Source organism: Populus trichocarpa, chromosome 6, assembly GCF_000002775.5.
Source record: "Populus trichocarpa isolate Nisqually-1 chromosome 6, P.trichocarpa_v4.1, whole genome shotgun sequence".
Taxonomy (NCBI): Eukaryota; Viridiplantae; Streptophyta; class Magnoliopsida; order Malpighiales; family Salicaceae; genus Populus; species Populus trichocarpa.
The window spans coordinates 12938259-12956265 of NC_037290.2; the positions used below are offsets into that span (position 1 = coordinate 12938259).

An 18007-nucleotide genomic window follows, 5' to 3' on the forward strand; every position below is an offset into this window, starting at 1 on the left:
CTAAGTTAACCCGAGTTAACTTTACCAACCCGCTCTCAGAATAACTAAATAAAAAGAAAAGTGAACAAGTCATTTAAATCAATGGAAAAAAAAAATCTAAGTCAACGTGGCTAACTCAACTAACCTGCCACTCGCGACATGAGATCGAGATAAAAAAAATTAGACTTTCAAAACAAGAACCTAACAAAAAAGATCGGAGTTAAATAAAATACATTGAGAAAGAAAATGCAAGTTAACCCAGGTTAGCTTGACCAACTCGCCCTCGAAATAACAAAACAGAAAGAAAAGTGAAAAAATAACAAAGGTCAATGGAAAATAATCTGATGCAAAATGATGAAATTAAAAAAATGAAAGCCATAAAAAAATTATGGAAAAAAAATGAGTCAACCCGGGTAAACTTGACCAATCTGCCACTCACGACATGAGATCAAAATTAAAAAAAAAATTAAACTCGCAAAAGAAGGACATAATAAAAAAGACCGAAGTTAAATAAAAAAACATCGAGGAAGAGAATGCAAGTTAATCCGGGTTAACTTGACTAACTCGCACTCGGGATAACCTAACAGAAAGAAAAGTGAAAAAATCACATAGCTCAAGGGCCAATAATTTAACACCAAAGGATGAAATTGTAAAAAAAAAAATTCATAAGAAAATTGAGGGAAAAAAATCTGAGTCAACCATGATTAACCTAACCAACCTATTACTCAAGATATAAGATCGATATAACTTAAAAAAAAGAGTAAAACAAACAATGAAACTAAAAGCCTAATAACCAATGTCAAACGATGAATTTCAAAAAAGAAAATTCAATAAAGGATTGCCCTGTTGGAAGGCAACCACAAAAGAATAACAAAGTAAAATATCAAACCGTAAAACAATTTAAAACCCAAACAATATAGACCAAATATGATATAAAAACAAAACAAAATAAAATAATTAGGGGATAAATTGAAAAAATAAAAAATAAAAATAGTAATTGAAAGAATGAGGACCAAAACTGGATAAAAAATCAAATGAAATTAAATGCCAAGGGAAAAAATTAAAAAGAAAGATAAATTAAGAAAAGGATAAGGATATGTAATCAAAAGAATGATGACAAAAAAAATGCAATAAAATAATAAAGGATAAAATTGCAAAAAAATAATAATAAAGAAAAGTATAAAATACAGAAATAGAGCAATCAAAAGTAGAGAGACTGAATCAGATAAAAAAATTAAATTGAATAAAATGATTAGGGAAGAAATCGAAAAAAAGCTAAACTTAAAAAAACATCAAAAGCTAAATAAATAGTAATAAAAAAAAGAAGGTCAAAATCAATAAAACTACAAACCGGATGACACAATTGTTTTTTTGGAACGTTAGATGCGAATTTCAAGGGCATGAGAGAGAAAATAGAGAAAAAAGAAAAAAACTCCATTGCAGCCTAACCAAACCTTCTCCGTGAGCACAAGCCACACCGCCGGAAAGAGGACGAGTCGCCGCTCCCAACGCTACCACGGAAGCAAGATTTTGGTAAATGAACAAGCCTTCACGCACCACCTGAATGGTGTGGGCCCTGTGGGGGCTCTTCACGCGTTGACGCACACTACATCAATTGTTTTTAATAATATTTAATAACTAAAAATTACCAAACAACCCCTAACCATATTGAAAAATAAAAATAGAAGATAATGACTAAAACACCCATGAAACTAAGCTTTTTTTTTTGGATCCAAGGGTAAGCTCGACATCTTACAATTTAAAAAAAAATAGAAAAGATGGAGAAACCCTTCTATGCATGTTTATTTTTTCTCTCCAAAGAGCATTACCGTAACTTTGCTATGTTTTGTTTTTTAAAAGGCCAAAAAGCCCCTCATTGAAAGCTTAATTTTGATGTATTTTTAAGTGGAAAACACTTTAAATTATCACTGCTATCACAATTCCAAACACAATCTTACACTGCTTGAGTAAATAGGAACTTGTGTCTTGAACCAGAAGTAAATCAAATCAGTGATGCCATTTAGGTTTTTTATGTGAGGAACCTTGCTTTGCTTCCTTCTCTACTGGACCCTGGGCTGGACATGTTTTTTTTACCAGGTCTTCTATGATTACTAACAGATTTGATGTGCTTGACAAATTGCATTTTCACAGCCTTTTAGTGGGTTGTTTTGAGTCCTCCACTCAATTTCCTCATAATCTCAATTTTTCAGAAGACCGTTCTGTTTCTTTCTCTGCTGTCTTGGGTTGGACAACAAGTTCAGTTGCTTGTTGAATCAGATTTCAATGCGTTCCATTGGGGTTCTCACGAGCCTTGGCCTTTCTTAGCAGGTTTACCTCGCACCATTCTTTTATGCTCCCTTCACTTTTCCATCTCTTGTATTTTGAATGTGACTTCCTTTGTGTTTGCTTCCATTGTTTTTAAAACTTGCAGTTGTTCTGTCAGTACTGCTTAACATTGTTTGTGGTTCATAGTTTTCTTCCTCTTTCTTTCTCCCATTACACGAGTCAATCTTTTCATATGATCAACCGAGTTTTATTACCGGGTAGAGGTGTTCATGAATATAATCGGGTTAAGTTATGATCCATAATCATAACTAACTCAACTTCTGAAATTTTTTAAAATATAAATTTGATTATTCAATTTTTTTTATCCAAGCAAGTTGTGTTATGATCATTTTTTGCTTTGCTATTAATCTTTTCATATTACCAACTAGGTTTTATTACGGGGAAGGTGTGTTCGTGGATATGAGTCGAGTTATGGTCCATAATCCATAGTCATAATTAACTAAAATTTAAAATTTTTAAAAAATATAAATTCTGTCAATTCAACTTTTTTTTTTTTTACAGATATTTGCAAGTTGGAATATATGAGTTCTTTCATACTAAAAAAATAGCTTACAGACCAAGCAACTTACTCTTTTAACTATTGAAACACCTTGTCGCACGTGAGCGACGTCGCGGCGATCGTCCACCCACAAAAAATGTAATATGTAATGGGGGATGGGGGGATATATATATCTGGTTAATGTGGGGGAGACAAGGAATTCGTTGTCTCTTAGCAGTGAAAAATGGTGTGGGAGTCGCCACCTAGTATTTTGGTCACTAGGAACCCTAACTGGTCTCAGAGATCGGGTACGGGGACTGGTTGCGTAAAGGGAAGGTATTAGCACCCCAAATACGCCCTACCTAAGGTAAGCTGCAACGTTTTATTGTCTGATAAAATTTAAGGTGTTTTCATGTGTTTCCTAGTTGTTAGTCCATCTATGGTTCAAGAAAAGTCCTCCTCAATAAGGAGGTCCTTATCTTATCGGGTAAAGCCTAACCGTTCTAATGTCTAAAAAAAAAAACATATTTGTAAAATCAAGAATATGTTTTACGTATAAATTAGTAATCCCAAAGACAAAAAGATTATTTAGAATTTTTGAAATATTGGCCTAGTTCTCATGGCTTGAATAAACTGGTTATTAAAGCCAAAAATGCATTCTAATACATATATTGTTTTGAAATTTTCTTTGTTGCGTGAAAATATGATGTTACAATATTTATATATATATTGGAGAGACTAGGCCGTATTTTAAAACAAAACATTTTTTAAAAATATGTATTTTTGTACGCTTTGACGCAAATCGGGTATTTTAATACTGGGTTTGTAAAAAATACAACCAAATATTAATTCACTTTGATAAAATAAATGCCTAAAAAATCAACAATATTTCAAAGATATTTTTAGAAAATTTTTTGAAAGCAAAAGACATTTTTGTTTTGAAAATCTTTGATGTTTTGATGAAAACCGGGTATTTTAATACCGGATTTTGTATCTTTACAGTGTAAAATACCAACCAATATTAATCAAAATACAGTAATAATATTACAACAAAATCACATATATTTTTCTATAATTTTTTGCAAATTTTTATAATTTTTTTTCATATATATATATATATATATAAAAAAAATACAAAATATAATATATATATATATAATAATATTAAATCGGGCTGGGCCGGCCCAAACCACTGGGCCGGACTCAGCCCAAGACCATGATGGGCCGGGGTCGGCCCAAAAATATACTGGGCCGATCTCGGCCAAAAACGCACTGGGCCGATCTCGGCCCAAAAAAGCACTGGGCCGATATCGGCCCAAAAAAGCACTGGGCCGATCTCGGCCCAAAAAATCACTGGGCCGATATCGGCCCAAACAAAAAATCTCTTCTGGGCCAGACCCGGCCCAGAAGACTGGGCTGGGCCGGGACCCGCCTGGCCCAGCAACAAAACGGGCGAGGGGAATTAATTTCCCCCCGCCCCTGCATGCAGAACGCTATTCGTTCTGCATGCAGAGAAGGAAATAAAGAAACGCCAGCAGAGGAGAGGGAGAAAGGGTTACCTGGCGCGGTGGAGGCAGCGGCTTGCTGCGTTTCTGGCGGCGCTGTGGCGGAGGCGTAGCCCACGGGCGGCGGTTCCAGGCGGCGCTGCAGCTGTTCCGGACGTCCGTTTTCCTTTTTTTCTATGTTTCGGTCTTCTCTTTTTCTTCCCCTCCCTCTCTTCTCTCAGTCTGTTTTTCTTTCCTCTGTTTTTTTTCTGTTTTTCTCTCCTCTCGGTTTCTCTCTTCTGTCGGTTCTTCCTCTCTCTCTCCTCTGTTTTTGTTTTTTCTCCTTCTTCCCGATCTCTCTTCTCTTCCCTTCGTTTTCTTTCTTTTTCTCCTCCCCTCTTCCCCCCTTTTCCTCAGCGTTCTTGGCCTCTATTTATAGAGGCCAAGGATGCTGTTTTTTACAGCTCTCATGGGGGAGTAGCCGGCTGGTCGGCCATTGGGCGCGGCTGCCGAGGTTCGGTGGGTGGTGCGCGGTGGATGGTCGGCCATTGTGTCCGGTCGGTGGGCTCCAGGCGAGAGAGTGGCCGGCAAAATTCAAATTAAAGCTTCCCTTTCTCCTTCTTCCCCGCTGCGTGATCGGGGGAAGAAGATGAACAGTGTCGGTTCAAAACGACACCGTTCTGCTCTTTCCCTTTTTTTTTTTTTTGTTTTTGAATGTATGAAACGGCGTCGTTTTGGAGAAAACGCGCCGTTTCATTTAAATGTGGCGCCAAAACGCGCCAAATTTCAAATCAGCCCTCAATCATCTTTTCTTTCTTCAATTGCATCCCTGCCAATTTCGGTCTCCATCCCTCTTGTTGGCCGCGTTTTTCACTTTAGTCCTTGGTCTCTGATTTATGCAATTGAGCCCTTAATTGATCAAAAAACTTCTAATTTCTTCAATTAGGCCCCTGAATCAATTAATTCCAGCCCCTCCATTTACGCGCCTCTTCCAATTTGGTCCCTGATTTCGGATTTTCTCAATTAAGTCCCTAATTGGCCCTTAAACTTCAATATTTATGCAATTAGGCCCCTGATTTGACCTAATAAATTCCTAAAAAATATATTTTGGCCCTAGAACTTAAATTTCTTCTAATTAAAGCCCAAATTGACTTAAAAATCAATTTTTCTTGCAATCAAATCCCCTATAAATTCATTTAAAAATCAAATTAAGTCCATAAACATCCAAATTTGGGCTTTTCTCCTCAAATTTCAAATTTTCCTTCTCAACAGGGCTCTCCTCCTTCAAGAACATACTGTCAAAAATCCAATCTTTGTATTTTTAACCTTATTGATCGATTTTCCAACCATTTTCTGAGCGCTTCTGCCTTCTGTTATTTTTTCTTAACCTCCTTTGGCTATATACATATTTTTATATATATTTTGTGGGGACCCAAAAATGGGTTACAACAGATGCCCCCTCTTTATAATGCTTACGGAGCAGAGGTTTTGCGCAGTAAGTTTTATAAAGATAAACCCTAAACGGAACTCCCAAAACTGATCTTGTTGAAGCTTGATTGACCTGAAACTTGTCTTTTACAGCAATCCTCCTTAACTTCAAAAACTATGATCAAAATTTATCATCTTGAGATCCCTTCTGGCGATCTCTCTAAACCAAAATCTATAATTATTGCTTACTCAACTTGGAATCCCGTCTGGCAATTCCCTTTTAACCAATATTGAAATACGAGATCCCTTCTAACGATCTCCTTCAACAAAAAATCTTAGAATCCCATCTGGCGATTCCTTGTAACCAATGTTGAAATATGAGGTCCCTTCTGACGACCTCCAAATAGCGAAATACGAGATCCCTTCTGGCGATCTCCTTTAGTCAACTTGGAATCCCATCTGGCGATTCCTTTTATTCAATGAAAAACGAGGTCCCATCTGGCGACCTCCCAATAATGAAACACGAGATCCCTTCTGGCGATCTCCTTAAATCAACTTGGAATCCCATCTGGCGATTCCTTTTATTCATGAAAACCGAGGTCCCATCTGGCGACCTCCAAATAGTGAAACATGAGATCCCTTCTGGCGATCTCCTTTAATCAACTTGGAATCCCATCTGGCGATTCCTTTTATTCATGAAAAACGAGGTCCCATCTGGCGACCTCCAAATAATGAAACACGAGATCCCTTCTGGCGATCTCCTTCAATCAACTTGGAATCCCATCTGGCGATTCCTCTTTTTTTCCAACAGGTAATACGAGGTCCCATCTGGCGACCTTCAAATAGCGAAACACGAGATCCCTTCTGGCGATCTTCTTTAACTTGGAATCCCATCTGGCGATTCCTTTTATTCAAAGCGATACGCGAGGTCCCTTCTGGCGACCTTCTTTGACCAATATCGAAATACAAGATCCCCTCTTGCGATCTAAGACAACTTGGAATCCCATCTGGCGATTCCCTTTTATTCGAAGCTGAAATAATGAGATCCCTTCCGGCGATCTCCTTTAATCAAAAACCAAAAAATCCATCTTGTAAATCGGTTAACCTGGAGTCCCCTCTGGCGATTCCCTTTTACCGCTTGCTCGATGTCGCTCTTCCTGATGGCAGGGTTTGACCATTATTATTTTCTCTTCTTGTTGTTTTAGAACCAACTCAATGATTTTTTTCTTCGTCTTCAATTTTGTTGGAATGTATTAAGATCTCCTCCTGTAACGATCCCAAAAAAAACATATATGCAATGATTTATGATTAGATGCCATGCATGCATTCGTACCTGGTTTTGAAACATAGGCCCCATCATCTTCTTCGAGTTCATGAGACTCCCTCTTAACATGAGCTTGCTTTTGAAGTCGTATGCTGGATTCCTCTCTCGTGTTGCCTCCGATCATATTCTTGGAGAAGAAATCTCTGACTTTCTTCAAATAGTCTTTTTTCAAAATGTATGACTTGTCATTGCCTCTTTGTCATGCTTTTGTCAAATGTTTTAGCTTGGTTTTTTTTAAAATTTATAGGCTTTCGTACATGAAAATATCTCTTATTGCCCCCAGTGTAGGGGTGTGATTCTAGTCTAGGCTTTTATAGAGAGAAGAAATTCGTTCAGCCGATGCTAAACTTTTTTAAATGAGATAACACAAGACATGCACTGTTGGGATTCATGCAAAAATGACTGTTGTGAGATCAATGCAAAAGAGAAAGAAGTCAATGGCCAAACTTTGCTTTATTGATTTAGGAGCCTACATCAAGCATAATATCTTTTTACAGAGTCAGAATTCACAGGTCGAGCTAGGTCTTCTCCATCCATTCTAGCCAACTTCAGTGCTCCTCCTGAGAATGCCTTCTTAACTATGTAAGGACCTTCGTAATTCGGTGCCCATTTGCTTTGATCGTCTCCAGGTAGTGACAATATTTTCTTCAATACTAGATCCCCTTCTTGAAATAACCGCGGTCTAACCTTCTTATCATATGCCTTGGCCATTCGTTTCTGGTACAGTTGGTGATGACATATTGCAGCCATCCTCTTTTCACTGATCAGGTTCAGTTGCTCATATCTCACTTTGGCCCACTCGGCCTCTTCTAATTCGGAGTCCATCAATACTCTTAACGACGGGATTTCTACTTCCAAAGGCATCACTGCTTCCATACCGTACACCAACGAATATGGAGTTGTTCCCGTCGAGGTCCTAACTGTAGTGCGGTATGCGTGAAGAGCGAATGACAACATCTCATGCCAATCTCTGTATGTGACTACCATTTTCTGAATAATCTTCTTGATGTTCTTGTTGGCGGCTTCTACTGCGCCATTCATTTTTGGTCGGTATGGTGAGGAATTCGAATGCTTGATTTTCCATTTAGTACACAGCTCCACTATTATTTTGCCATTGAAATTCTGTGCATTATCTGTCACTATCTTTTCCGGAGGACCATATCGACAAATCAAATCCTTTTCTATGAACCTCTTCACTACCTTCTGTGTTACATGGGCATACGAATTAGCTTCCACCCATTTGGTGAAGTAGTCAATAGCCACAAGGATGAATCTATGACCGTTGCTAGCTTTTGGGTTAACAGGTCCGATCACGTCGATTCCCCACATTGCAAATGGCCAAGGAGATATCAGATTAAATAGAGGAGCTGGTGGCATATTGACCTTGTCACTGTAAACTTGACATTTATGACATTTCCTGACATAGTCGATACAGTCTTTCTCTAGTGTCATCCAAAAATAACCGGCCCTTTGGATTTTCCTTGCTATCATATGCCCGCTAGCATGGGTTGAGCAAATCCCCTCATGGACCTCCCGTAATGCCTTTCTAGCATCTGCCTCATTCAAACACCTTAGCAAGGTTCCATCAAATGATCTTTTGTACAGAATCTCTCCATCTAAATAAAAGTCTGTAGCCAACCTTCTCAAGGTTTTCTTATCCGTTTTGGAGGATCCCACTGGATATTCCTGATTTTGCACAAGGTTCTTGATATCATAATACCAAGGTTGTCCGTCTATCTCTCCTTCAACTAAGCAACAATGAGCTGGGTCATTTCTAATGTCAATGTGGACCGGTTGTACTTTGCACTTGAGATCAATGGTAGTCATAGCAGCTAGTGTGGCCAAAGCATCCGCAAAATGATTCCCCTCCCTTCCCAGATGGGTGAATCTAATTTCTTCAAATTCCTTTGCTAGCGTGGATAGGTATTCTTGGTACGGCCTTAACTTTTCCTCCTTAGTCTGCCATTCCCCTTTAACCTGACAGATAATCAACATTGAATCTCCATATACATCTAACTTCTTTATCTTCAACTCTAATGCCGCTTCTAACCCGAGGATACAAGCTTCATACTCAGCTGTGTTGTTGGTGCACTCGAAATGTAGTTTAACCGAAACTGGATACTGTTTCTTATCTGGAGAGATTATTACCGCACCGGCCCCGTTACCATATACATTCACTGCACCGTCAAAAAACATCGTCCACCAATCTGTCTTCTCTTCTTCTTTCTCTATTGACAATATATCTTCATCAGGGAAGTCAAAATCCAAAGGTTCGTAATCTTCAACAGCATTATCGGCCAGATGGTCCGCGATTGCACTTCCTTTTACAGCTTTCCTTGTCATGTATACTATGTCATATTCTGCTAATAGAACTTGCCACCTTGCAATTCGACTTGAGAGAAATGGCTTGTTACAAATGTACCTCAGAGGATCCACTTTTGAAATCAACCAAGTGGTATAGTATAACATATAATGCCGCAACCTCTTTGCTGCCCACACCAACGCACAACAAAGCCTTTCTATCTCCGTGTATCTAGACTCACATTCAGTGAATTTCTTACTTAAGTAATAAATAGCTCTTTCCTTCCTTCCGGTTTCATCATGCTGACCCAATACACATCCCATAGCTGCTTCAGTCACTGTTAGATACAATACTAGAGGTTTTCCCGATACCGGAGGGACCAGTAAAGGTGGATTTTGCAAATAATGCTTGATTTTATTGAATGCCTCCTCACACTCCTCATTCCAGGTTCCAGGATTCTTTTTCCTTAGTAGTCGGAATATTGGTTCACACGTCGTTGTTAACTGAGCTATGAACCGAGCAATGTAGTTTATCCTTCCCAAGAATCCTCTTACTTCCTTCTCCGTCTTAGGGGATGACATAGCTTGGATGGCCCTTACTTTATCTGGATCCACCTCTATACCTCTATCACTTACCACAAATCCTAACAGCTTACCCGATTTAACTCCAAATGAACATTTGGCAGGATTGAGCCTTAATTCATACTTCCTCAATCTCTCAAACAACTTCCTCAAAACTTCAACATGATCCTCTCCTCTTTTAGACTTGGCAATCATGTCGTCTACATACACCTCAATTTCCTTGTGCATCATGTCGTGGAACAAAGTCACCATTGCTCTTTGATAGGTTGCTCCTGCATTCTTCAATCCAAATGGCATGACCTTATAGCAGAATGTCCCCCACGGTGTGACAAAAGTTGTTTTCGCCTTATCCTCCGGAGCCATTTTTATCTGGTTGTATCCCGAAAAACCATCCATAAAGGAATATGTGGAACTCCGGGCTGCATTGTCCACTAAAACATCTATGTGTGGTAAAGGAAAATCATCCTTGGGGCTAGCTTTATTCAAATTCCGAAAATCCACGCATACTCTAATCTTCCCCTCCTTCTTAGGTACCACAACAATGTTAGATACCCAATGTGGATATCTAACTACTTCTAGAAAGCCAGCATCCCATTGCTTCTCGAGTTCTGCCTTGACCTTGATCCAGACATCCGGGTGGGCCCTCCTCAGCTTCTGCTTGATTGGCTTACAGCCTTCTTCCAACGGTATCTTGTGTACTACAATATTTGTATCCAAACCAGGCATATCTTCATAAGACCAAGCAAAGACATCTGCATATTCTTGTAACAGGGCGATCATTTTTGTCCTTTGTTCAGAAGTAACTAAGGTACCTATTTTCAACTCTTTCTTGAGCTGATCACTACCCACATTGATGGTTTCGAGTTCCTCGGCGATAGGCTTCCAAGTCTGTTCCTGTTGTTCTACTAGCCTGGTGAATTCACTAATATTGCTTTCATCCCATTCTTCTTCTTCCATAGCTACCACATGCTCGTTCAAGTTTGGCCATTTATTCTTGATGCTAAATATATGTGATGTTGTAGGAGATCCGCTTTCAGGAATCCTGAAAGCGGGAAGTGTTTGGTGTAAATGCATAAAAAAAGAAGGCAATTTGTGAAAAGCGCATGATCTCACAATTTATTTAAAGAAAAAGTGGGCTCCATGACAAACATAAAATCTAACCGACAATTGAGCCTTGATTGTCGACTAGCGAAAATAAATGAAAACCAAACAAAGCAATGACAAAAGCATGTTAAGACAAACAAAATTGGTTTACATTTTGAAAACCACTGGAGCTTCTTGGGTCACCCAATTCTGAAACTTCTCGTCTTGAGCCAACTTGCGCACAAAGGTCTTGGCGGAGACTTCTTCTATGGTGTAGACCGTCAGTTGTGGGAGCGCTTCATCTCCCTTTCTTGCTACTGTCTTCATGTCATCTCCTTCCACCTTGTTTTCCCCCAAGGCATTTATGCTCAGGTTTGACAGCTCTTGATCGAGGCTTTCGGCTTCTTTATCATGTTGCATTATGTATGCAGCTTTTGAGAATGACACGCTAAGGGGAGGGATTTCTAGCTTTTCTTCATCAGGCTCTCTTCCTTTAATTCTAGCCATCCTTCTTGCCCTTCTCCGACCAGCAGCCCACCGATAATCTTCTTGGTTAGGTTGGTATCCTAACCCAAATCTTTGAGCAGCACTTTTCATCCTTGCCAGATTAACCCCTTCTGGTATCCTGATAATAAAGTTATACTGAACTGGGATCCCGCGGTTCAAAAGGCATAGACTTGCCATCCTTGCTGCTTCTGAGATCCTTGGCCTTCTTAGCACTGTATTCTCCGGCACCCAGTCGGTGTTCACAATCTCAAAGGCATGGATATTGTTACCCTTGCAATCATTCGCTTCGATAAAAGGCACAGCCACATTCTTTATCATGGATACTGTCTCCTCAGCCTTGACAGTTACCAACATCCCATTCATGATATACTTCAGGCATTGGTGCAATGACGAAGCTACTGCCCCCGCTGCATGAATCCAAGGTCTTCCTAACAACATACTATAGGAAGGATGGATATCCATAACTTGAAGTGTTACTAGGAACATTTGTGGTCCCACATATAGCTCCACTTCTAGAGTCCCAATTATTGGCCTAGGTGAGCCATCATATGCTCTGGCCATCATAGTACTTGGCTTTATATGGGATTCATCGATCGGCATTTCTTCCAACATGTGCTTTGGCAACACATTAAGGGCCGATCCGTTATCAATGAGTACTTTTCCTATGAGGCAGTCCTTGCACCTAACCGTAATGTATAAAGGCTTGTTATGTCCGGTACCTTCAGCATCAAGCTCATCAGCTGTGAAGTACAGGTAATTAGTTGCATGGATCCTTCCCACTAGATGCTCCATGGTTTTATGCTCAATGTCTTGGGGTACATATGCCTCATTCAATACCTTTTGCAAGGCGTTTCGATGCGGCTCAGAGCTGAGTATCAAGGACATAAGGGAGATCCTAGCTGGAGTCTTCTTTAGTTGATCAACTATGCAATATTCACTATGCTTGATCAACTTCAGGAATTCATTCGACTCCTCTTCTGTTACTGGCTTATTAACTTCTAGTGCTTTGTCAAGATCTACCACTTCTTTACCCTTTTCCTTCCTCAACTCCTCGGAAGTAAAGCAACGACCACTCCTGGTCAACCCACTTATCTCAGTCTGGAACAAAGGAAGAGGAGCTTGAACGTTGGAGGCATAACCATAATTATAAGGCATGGCATTGTGATTCCCTTTTGTGTAGGATGGTTTAACCAAGATTAGCCTTGGGGGACCATTAGCTGTTTGTTGGACCCTGCATACTCCTGTCATCTCCATCTGATCTTCTATCATACTCACCTCACCCCTGTTCTCCATGGGTTCAATTCTTAATTGCCCCATTTTTAACATTTTTGCAATCTTTTCGCAAAACTCGATGCAATCCTCAATATAGTGTCCATCTCTTCCATGGAACTCACAATAACTACCTCCCTCCGAATGGCCTTCCATATTTGCCTCTAGAAATCTTGATCGTACTAACATGTAGTACATCTTTTCCATAGACACCTTCAACACCTTGCATTGATTTCCAACTTCTATCATGCCTATTCCACTACTACTTGAGGCATGTTTAGGCAACGGGTTTGAATTAACATTGGGCTTGTCTTCAAAGGATACCCATCCTATCTTAATAAGCTCCATCAATCTTTTCTTGAAAGCGTAACAGGTTTCAATCCCATGCCCAGGATTACCCGCATGGTACTCACAAGTTAACTCGGGCTTGTACCAAATTGGGAATGGTGGTTGTAATGGTAGTGTAGGGATAGGAGCTATGTGCCCAATGCTCAACAGTTTAGCGTACATGTCCTTCAAAGGCATGGGTAGCGGTGGTAGTTGTTCCGAAGGGTATCTCGTATGGGGTCTTTGGTAGTGATTTTGGTAGTTTGATTGGTTATTTGTTCGATTAGGCGAAAAAGATTGGTTAAAGTTTATGCGTGAGAATTGAGAGGTTGGTACTTGTGGATTGTGGGAATCTACTTTCTTTCCCTTATACCCGTCCTCCAAATTGTTAACATCGCCTTCTCTCTTTCTTCCAATAAAGCCCTTCTTTTCCACTGGCATTGCTATTCGCCCAGCTTTGATCCCCTGTTCTATCCTTTCAGCTATGCGTACCGCATCATAGAAATGTTGAGAGGAGCTACCCATTAGGTGCTCATAATAAGGTGCTTTGAAGGTATTAGCAAACAAGCTCACCATCTCCGTTTCTATCAAAGGGGGTTGGACATGCATTGCCTCATCCCTCCATCTTTGCGCATAAGCCCTTACTGACTCCTGGCTTCTTTTCTCCATTGCCATTAAACTTGTTCGATCAGGAGCGATTTCCATGTTAAACTTGTACTGTTTGAGGAAAGCCTCCACCAAGTCTCTCCAGCTCTTGATCCTGATGCTGTCTAACCTCATGTACCAGCTTAAAGCGGATCCTGCTAGGCTATCTTGAAAGAAATAAATTAGCATTTTATCATCACGGATTACTTCCGCCATTTTGTTGCAGTAGGATCGAAGGTGAGTGTTTGGGCATTCCAAACCGGTATACTTAATGAACTCTGGTATGCGAAAATCTTTTGGTACCACGATGTTTGGTACCAAACATACTTCGGCTGCTCGCATAGGGTCAAACCAGTCATTACCCTCAACTGCCCTTAATCTTTCTTCCAGAGCAAACAGCTTGTCTTGGTCTATCAAACTGGGAGACCTATTATCCGGGACTCCCTCCGTTGTTAGGTCAACAGTGACTGGAGTATGAGGTGGTAGGATAGGAGTAATAGGCACAAACTGTTGTTCATTGGCCGAGTTTGCCCCCTGGTTTTGAGATGCTTGAGGAATGTGAACTGCTGGCGCTCCTTCAAGCTGTCGTGCTGATGTTCCCTCCCCATTCTTAGCCCTTAGAAGCTGTTCAAGTAAGTCGGTTAGCCGAGAAACTTCATTCTTTACAGACTCCAACTCGGTCTGATAATGTGACTCTAAGTGAGCTCTTTCTTCGTTCTCCATTCTCGCTCGAGACCGGGTGTTGTGGATTTTGGATGTGGGACCTATGTTTCACGGTCTGGGATGCATGAAAAAAATGTAAATGAATGTGTGATAAAGAAACAATGCATGAATACTCTTAGAAACTTGTTTTTTTTTTAAAAAAAAAACGATCGATGGCCAACATTCCTCTTGTGTAATGGGCATGGACTCTTTTTGTCACGTTCTTTATCAGGAGTAGTTGTGCTCAAGCTGCTGCTTTGGTAGGCTTATATTTATAAAAGATGGGTCAAAGCCCCTTTTCATTAATATTGGCTAATACATCTCTTGAAGAGAGGGTACAAAATAATAAAAAGATAAATACATCAATCTTCTTCTTCATCCATATCTCTAGCCACTGGTAGGAAAGCGAGGCCTCGATTCTCAATTTTCTCTAAAAAGGCATCTGTCTCAGCCAAGCTTTGTCGATAACGAAAGATGTCCCTTCCCACCCTTCGAGCATTGGCTCTAATAATTCGTGCGTGAATGGCAGCTTCGTCCATTTGCTCATCTACCTTGGCCATCTTCTCTATAAGCACCATGTTGTTCCGATTCAAAGTATTGTTGTTGGTGTCGATCTGTTCTTTATGTTTTTCTGAAACTTCCAACCTGTTGGTCAACTGTTTCACCTTTTCTCGTTCTTTGTCAAACTTCACCTTCAACATTCTAATTTCAATTTTCTTAGCTGCCAAATCTGCCTTCAAAACCTCCTCTTCATTCCCCTTTCTTTCGAACTCTTGTAATTCAGTTAGCCGACTTTCTATCATCATATATTTCTTGTTTAACTCATCATACTTCTCAATTCGGTCTAACAACTCTGCTTTAACATGCAAGAATTTGTCCTGATTGTACTCAACATTCTCTTGATAGCCATCGAAGTCGGCTTTTAATGCTTCCAACTCAGAGCTGCTTTGCATAAAATCCAAAATCAGTCTTCCTCTTTCTTTCTCAGACTCCTCTATTACAGCCTTTCCTTTGCTCAATTGCAGCTCCAACATCCCTATTTTCGCTTCTTTAGATTCGAGCTGTTCATTTAGAAACACTCTGCTTTTATCTCCTTCCATCATCATCCTTTCTAATGCTGCTTTATCTCCCTTACTCTTTCCCAATTCTTTTTGTAGCCTTTCTATTTGCTCCATAAGGTCTTCCTCATTACTGACCTTTTTTCTTTTCAATGACCCTTCTTCCATTCGTGAAGGCCCATCTTCAGAACATGGCTTTTTCGGAGCGGCAATCGGGGTCAAATTCCTCCACTTTTCATATCCCTCGCTTGAGCTAGGGTCTCTCAAACTTTCTGACTCCTTCTGAATTAGAGTTAAATGGCTCCAATCTTGTTTGATGGTTTCAAGGACTTCTCGCGCGGATTGATCCTTGAAAAATCCGGAAAATTCAGCAAGTCCCACAGTTCTCGGGATGTGTTGTATGCCACCTAATTGTCTTATCACCAGAGCCGGAGCATAGCTGACATAACCTGTGATCCCAATTAAAGGTACCCAGCATTTTTGTCCACAACTTACTATGACATCCACTGATTTAACCCAAGGGGCCTTCCAACTAAAGTTGCTACTAGGTAACTCTTGCAGTTTTTTCATCCAACCTTGATCACCTAGGATTCCCCATTCTTCTTCCTCTACTATCTTCAAAGGTTTTTGGTTAAACCACCAAAAATTATTAAAGATCGGCTTCTTGGTTTCAACATGGCTTACCATCCAGATGTATAATAACTGAGTACAACATCTTACTGCGCCTTTCCCTGTTTTTCTAAAATGGTTAAGGGTCAGCAAGGTCTCAGCTAATATGGCAGTTGTAGGGTTGACATGAGTATTTTCATATTCCACGAATGCAGCAGCAGCTTCTAGACTTATAACCCCTTTTAAGCTTGGAAATAACACGAGACCATAGATCCCCAAAGCGATTAACCTGTCTCTTTCTAGCACTGAGACGTATTGCTCCCTTTTCTTTTCTAATTCAGCTTCCAAAAACTTCCACTTTAAACCGCTGCCATTCTTTTCTAAAAATCTGCTCAGATGTGGAATCTTCAATAATTTTGCCAACTCAGGAATCACCTTGTCGTTTCTCAAAGGAAAATAAACCTGGTGCAAGTGTTTGGGAAACTCCATCAACATTCCATATTCCTCTATAGTGGGACACAAATCCACATTTCCAAAGGAAAAGCATCTGTAATCGGGATCCCAAAAGTTAATTAAGGCTTTAATTGCTGGGTTCAATACTCCTATCTTTGCAATTTCCAATAACCGCCCATACTTCCCGAAGAATGCCGCCTCATCAATATTCTGACTATAGCCCAATATTCTCTTCATCTCATATCCTACGCAATTTAGGTCTTTGACTACTGGAAGCTTCCTTGCATCATATCTAGAGCAATCTCCCTCTGATAGTTGTGACAATTCAGAATTCTGCCCATATTCCACAGTAGTAAATTTGGTAATGATGGACATCTTATCGTTTCAAAAGACCTGAAAACCAAATGTTTTATGGTTTAGGTTGTGTTATGCAAAAATGTATTTTATACACCCTATAGCCGGTTCTAAATCTTTTGTGTTTGACGAGGGTAGGTTGGCTATTCAGTCTCTAAAAAGGGTCTCTTGCTGTCCCAGTGATTGCCCTCGTGGAGGCAATATGGGGGCTTGTAGGCAATGAGATGGTCACATGTACCAACTATTACCAGTCTAAGCACTCAGCGAAGAGTTGGGGTTTACACAAACTTAAACCTTGACTAACAGTCGTAAGGTAAGCTGCTAGTTCCCCACTTAACTTAAAGTTTGTGTGTGCTCTCAATAATCAAAGTATGTGATGCATGTGACAGTTCTATAAGATGTATGAGACAGTTCTATACAAATGCATGAACAATATGTGTAAAAATATCTAAAGCGTATAAGCAGATAACAAAAGGAAAGGCATATTAATAATAAACATACAAAAATAAAAACAAATCAGACAAAAACGAAGCTTAGTCCACAAGGTCCCCAGTGGAGTCGCCATTCTGTCGCACGTGAGCGACGTCGCGGCGATCGTCCACCCACAAAAAATGTAATATGTAATGGGGGATGGGGGGATATATATATCTGGTTAATGTGGGGGAGACAAGGAATTCGTTGTCTCTTAGCAGTGAAAAATGGTGTGGGAGTCGCCACCTAGTATTTTGGTCACTAGGAACCCTAACTGGTCTCAGAGATCGGGTACGGGGACTGGTTGCGTAAAGGGAAGGTATTAGCACCCCAAATACGCCCTACCTAAGGTAAGCTGCAACGTTTTATTGTCTGATAAAATTTAAGGTGTTTTCATGTGTTTCCTAGTTGTTAGTCCATCTATGGTTCAAGAAAAGTCCTCCTCAATAAGGAGGTCCTTATCTTATCGGGTAAAGCCTAACCGTTCTAATGTCTAAAAAAAAAAACATATTTGTAAAATCAAGAATATGTTTTACGTATAAATTAGTAATCCCAAAGACAAAAAGATTATTTAGAATTTTTGAAATATTGGCCTAGTTCTCATGGC

The 18007-nt window shown here is 39.9% G+C and overlaps 1 protein-coding gene across 1 annotated transcript; it reads right to left on the reverse strand.

Moving 5' to 3' along the window:
• Window positions 1-7513: 7513 nt before the first annotated feature.
• LOC112326928 (uncharacterized) lies at window positions 7514-13129 on the reverse strand. The gene is made up of 4 exons (XM_052453656.1): window positions 12451-13129; window positions 11990-12252; window positions 11241-11848; window positions 7514-10832 (listed from the first exon to the last, which is right to left on the reverse strand). Exons 1-4 carry the CDS (start codon window positions 13127-13129, stop codon window positions 7514-7516), a joined length of 4869 nt encoding a protein of 1622 aa, XP_052309616.1.
• Window positions 13130-18007: the final 4878 nt, after the last annotated feature.

Bases quoted from the DNA above. Each gene is read 5' to 3' on its own strand.
- LOC112326928 (XM_052453656.1), bottom strand. From the start codon at position 13,129: ATGGAGCTTATTAAGATAGGATGGGTATCCTTTGAAGACAAGCCCAAT. The intron at 11,849-11,989 runs GTAACACTTCAA...GTAACTGTCAAG, and splicing joins TGGGACCACAAATGTTCCTA to GCTGAGGAGACAGTATCCAT. The intron at 10,833-11,240 runs GTTGGCTCAAGA...TGAATTCACCAG, and splicing joins GCCAAGACCTTTGTGCGCAA to GCTAGTAGAACAACAGGAAC.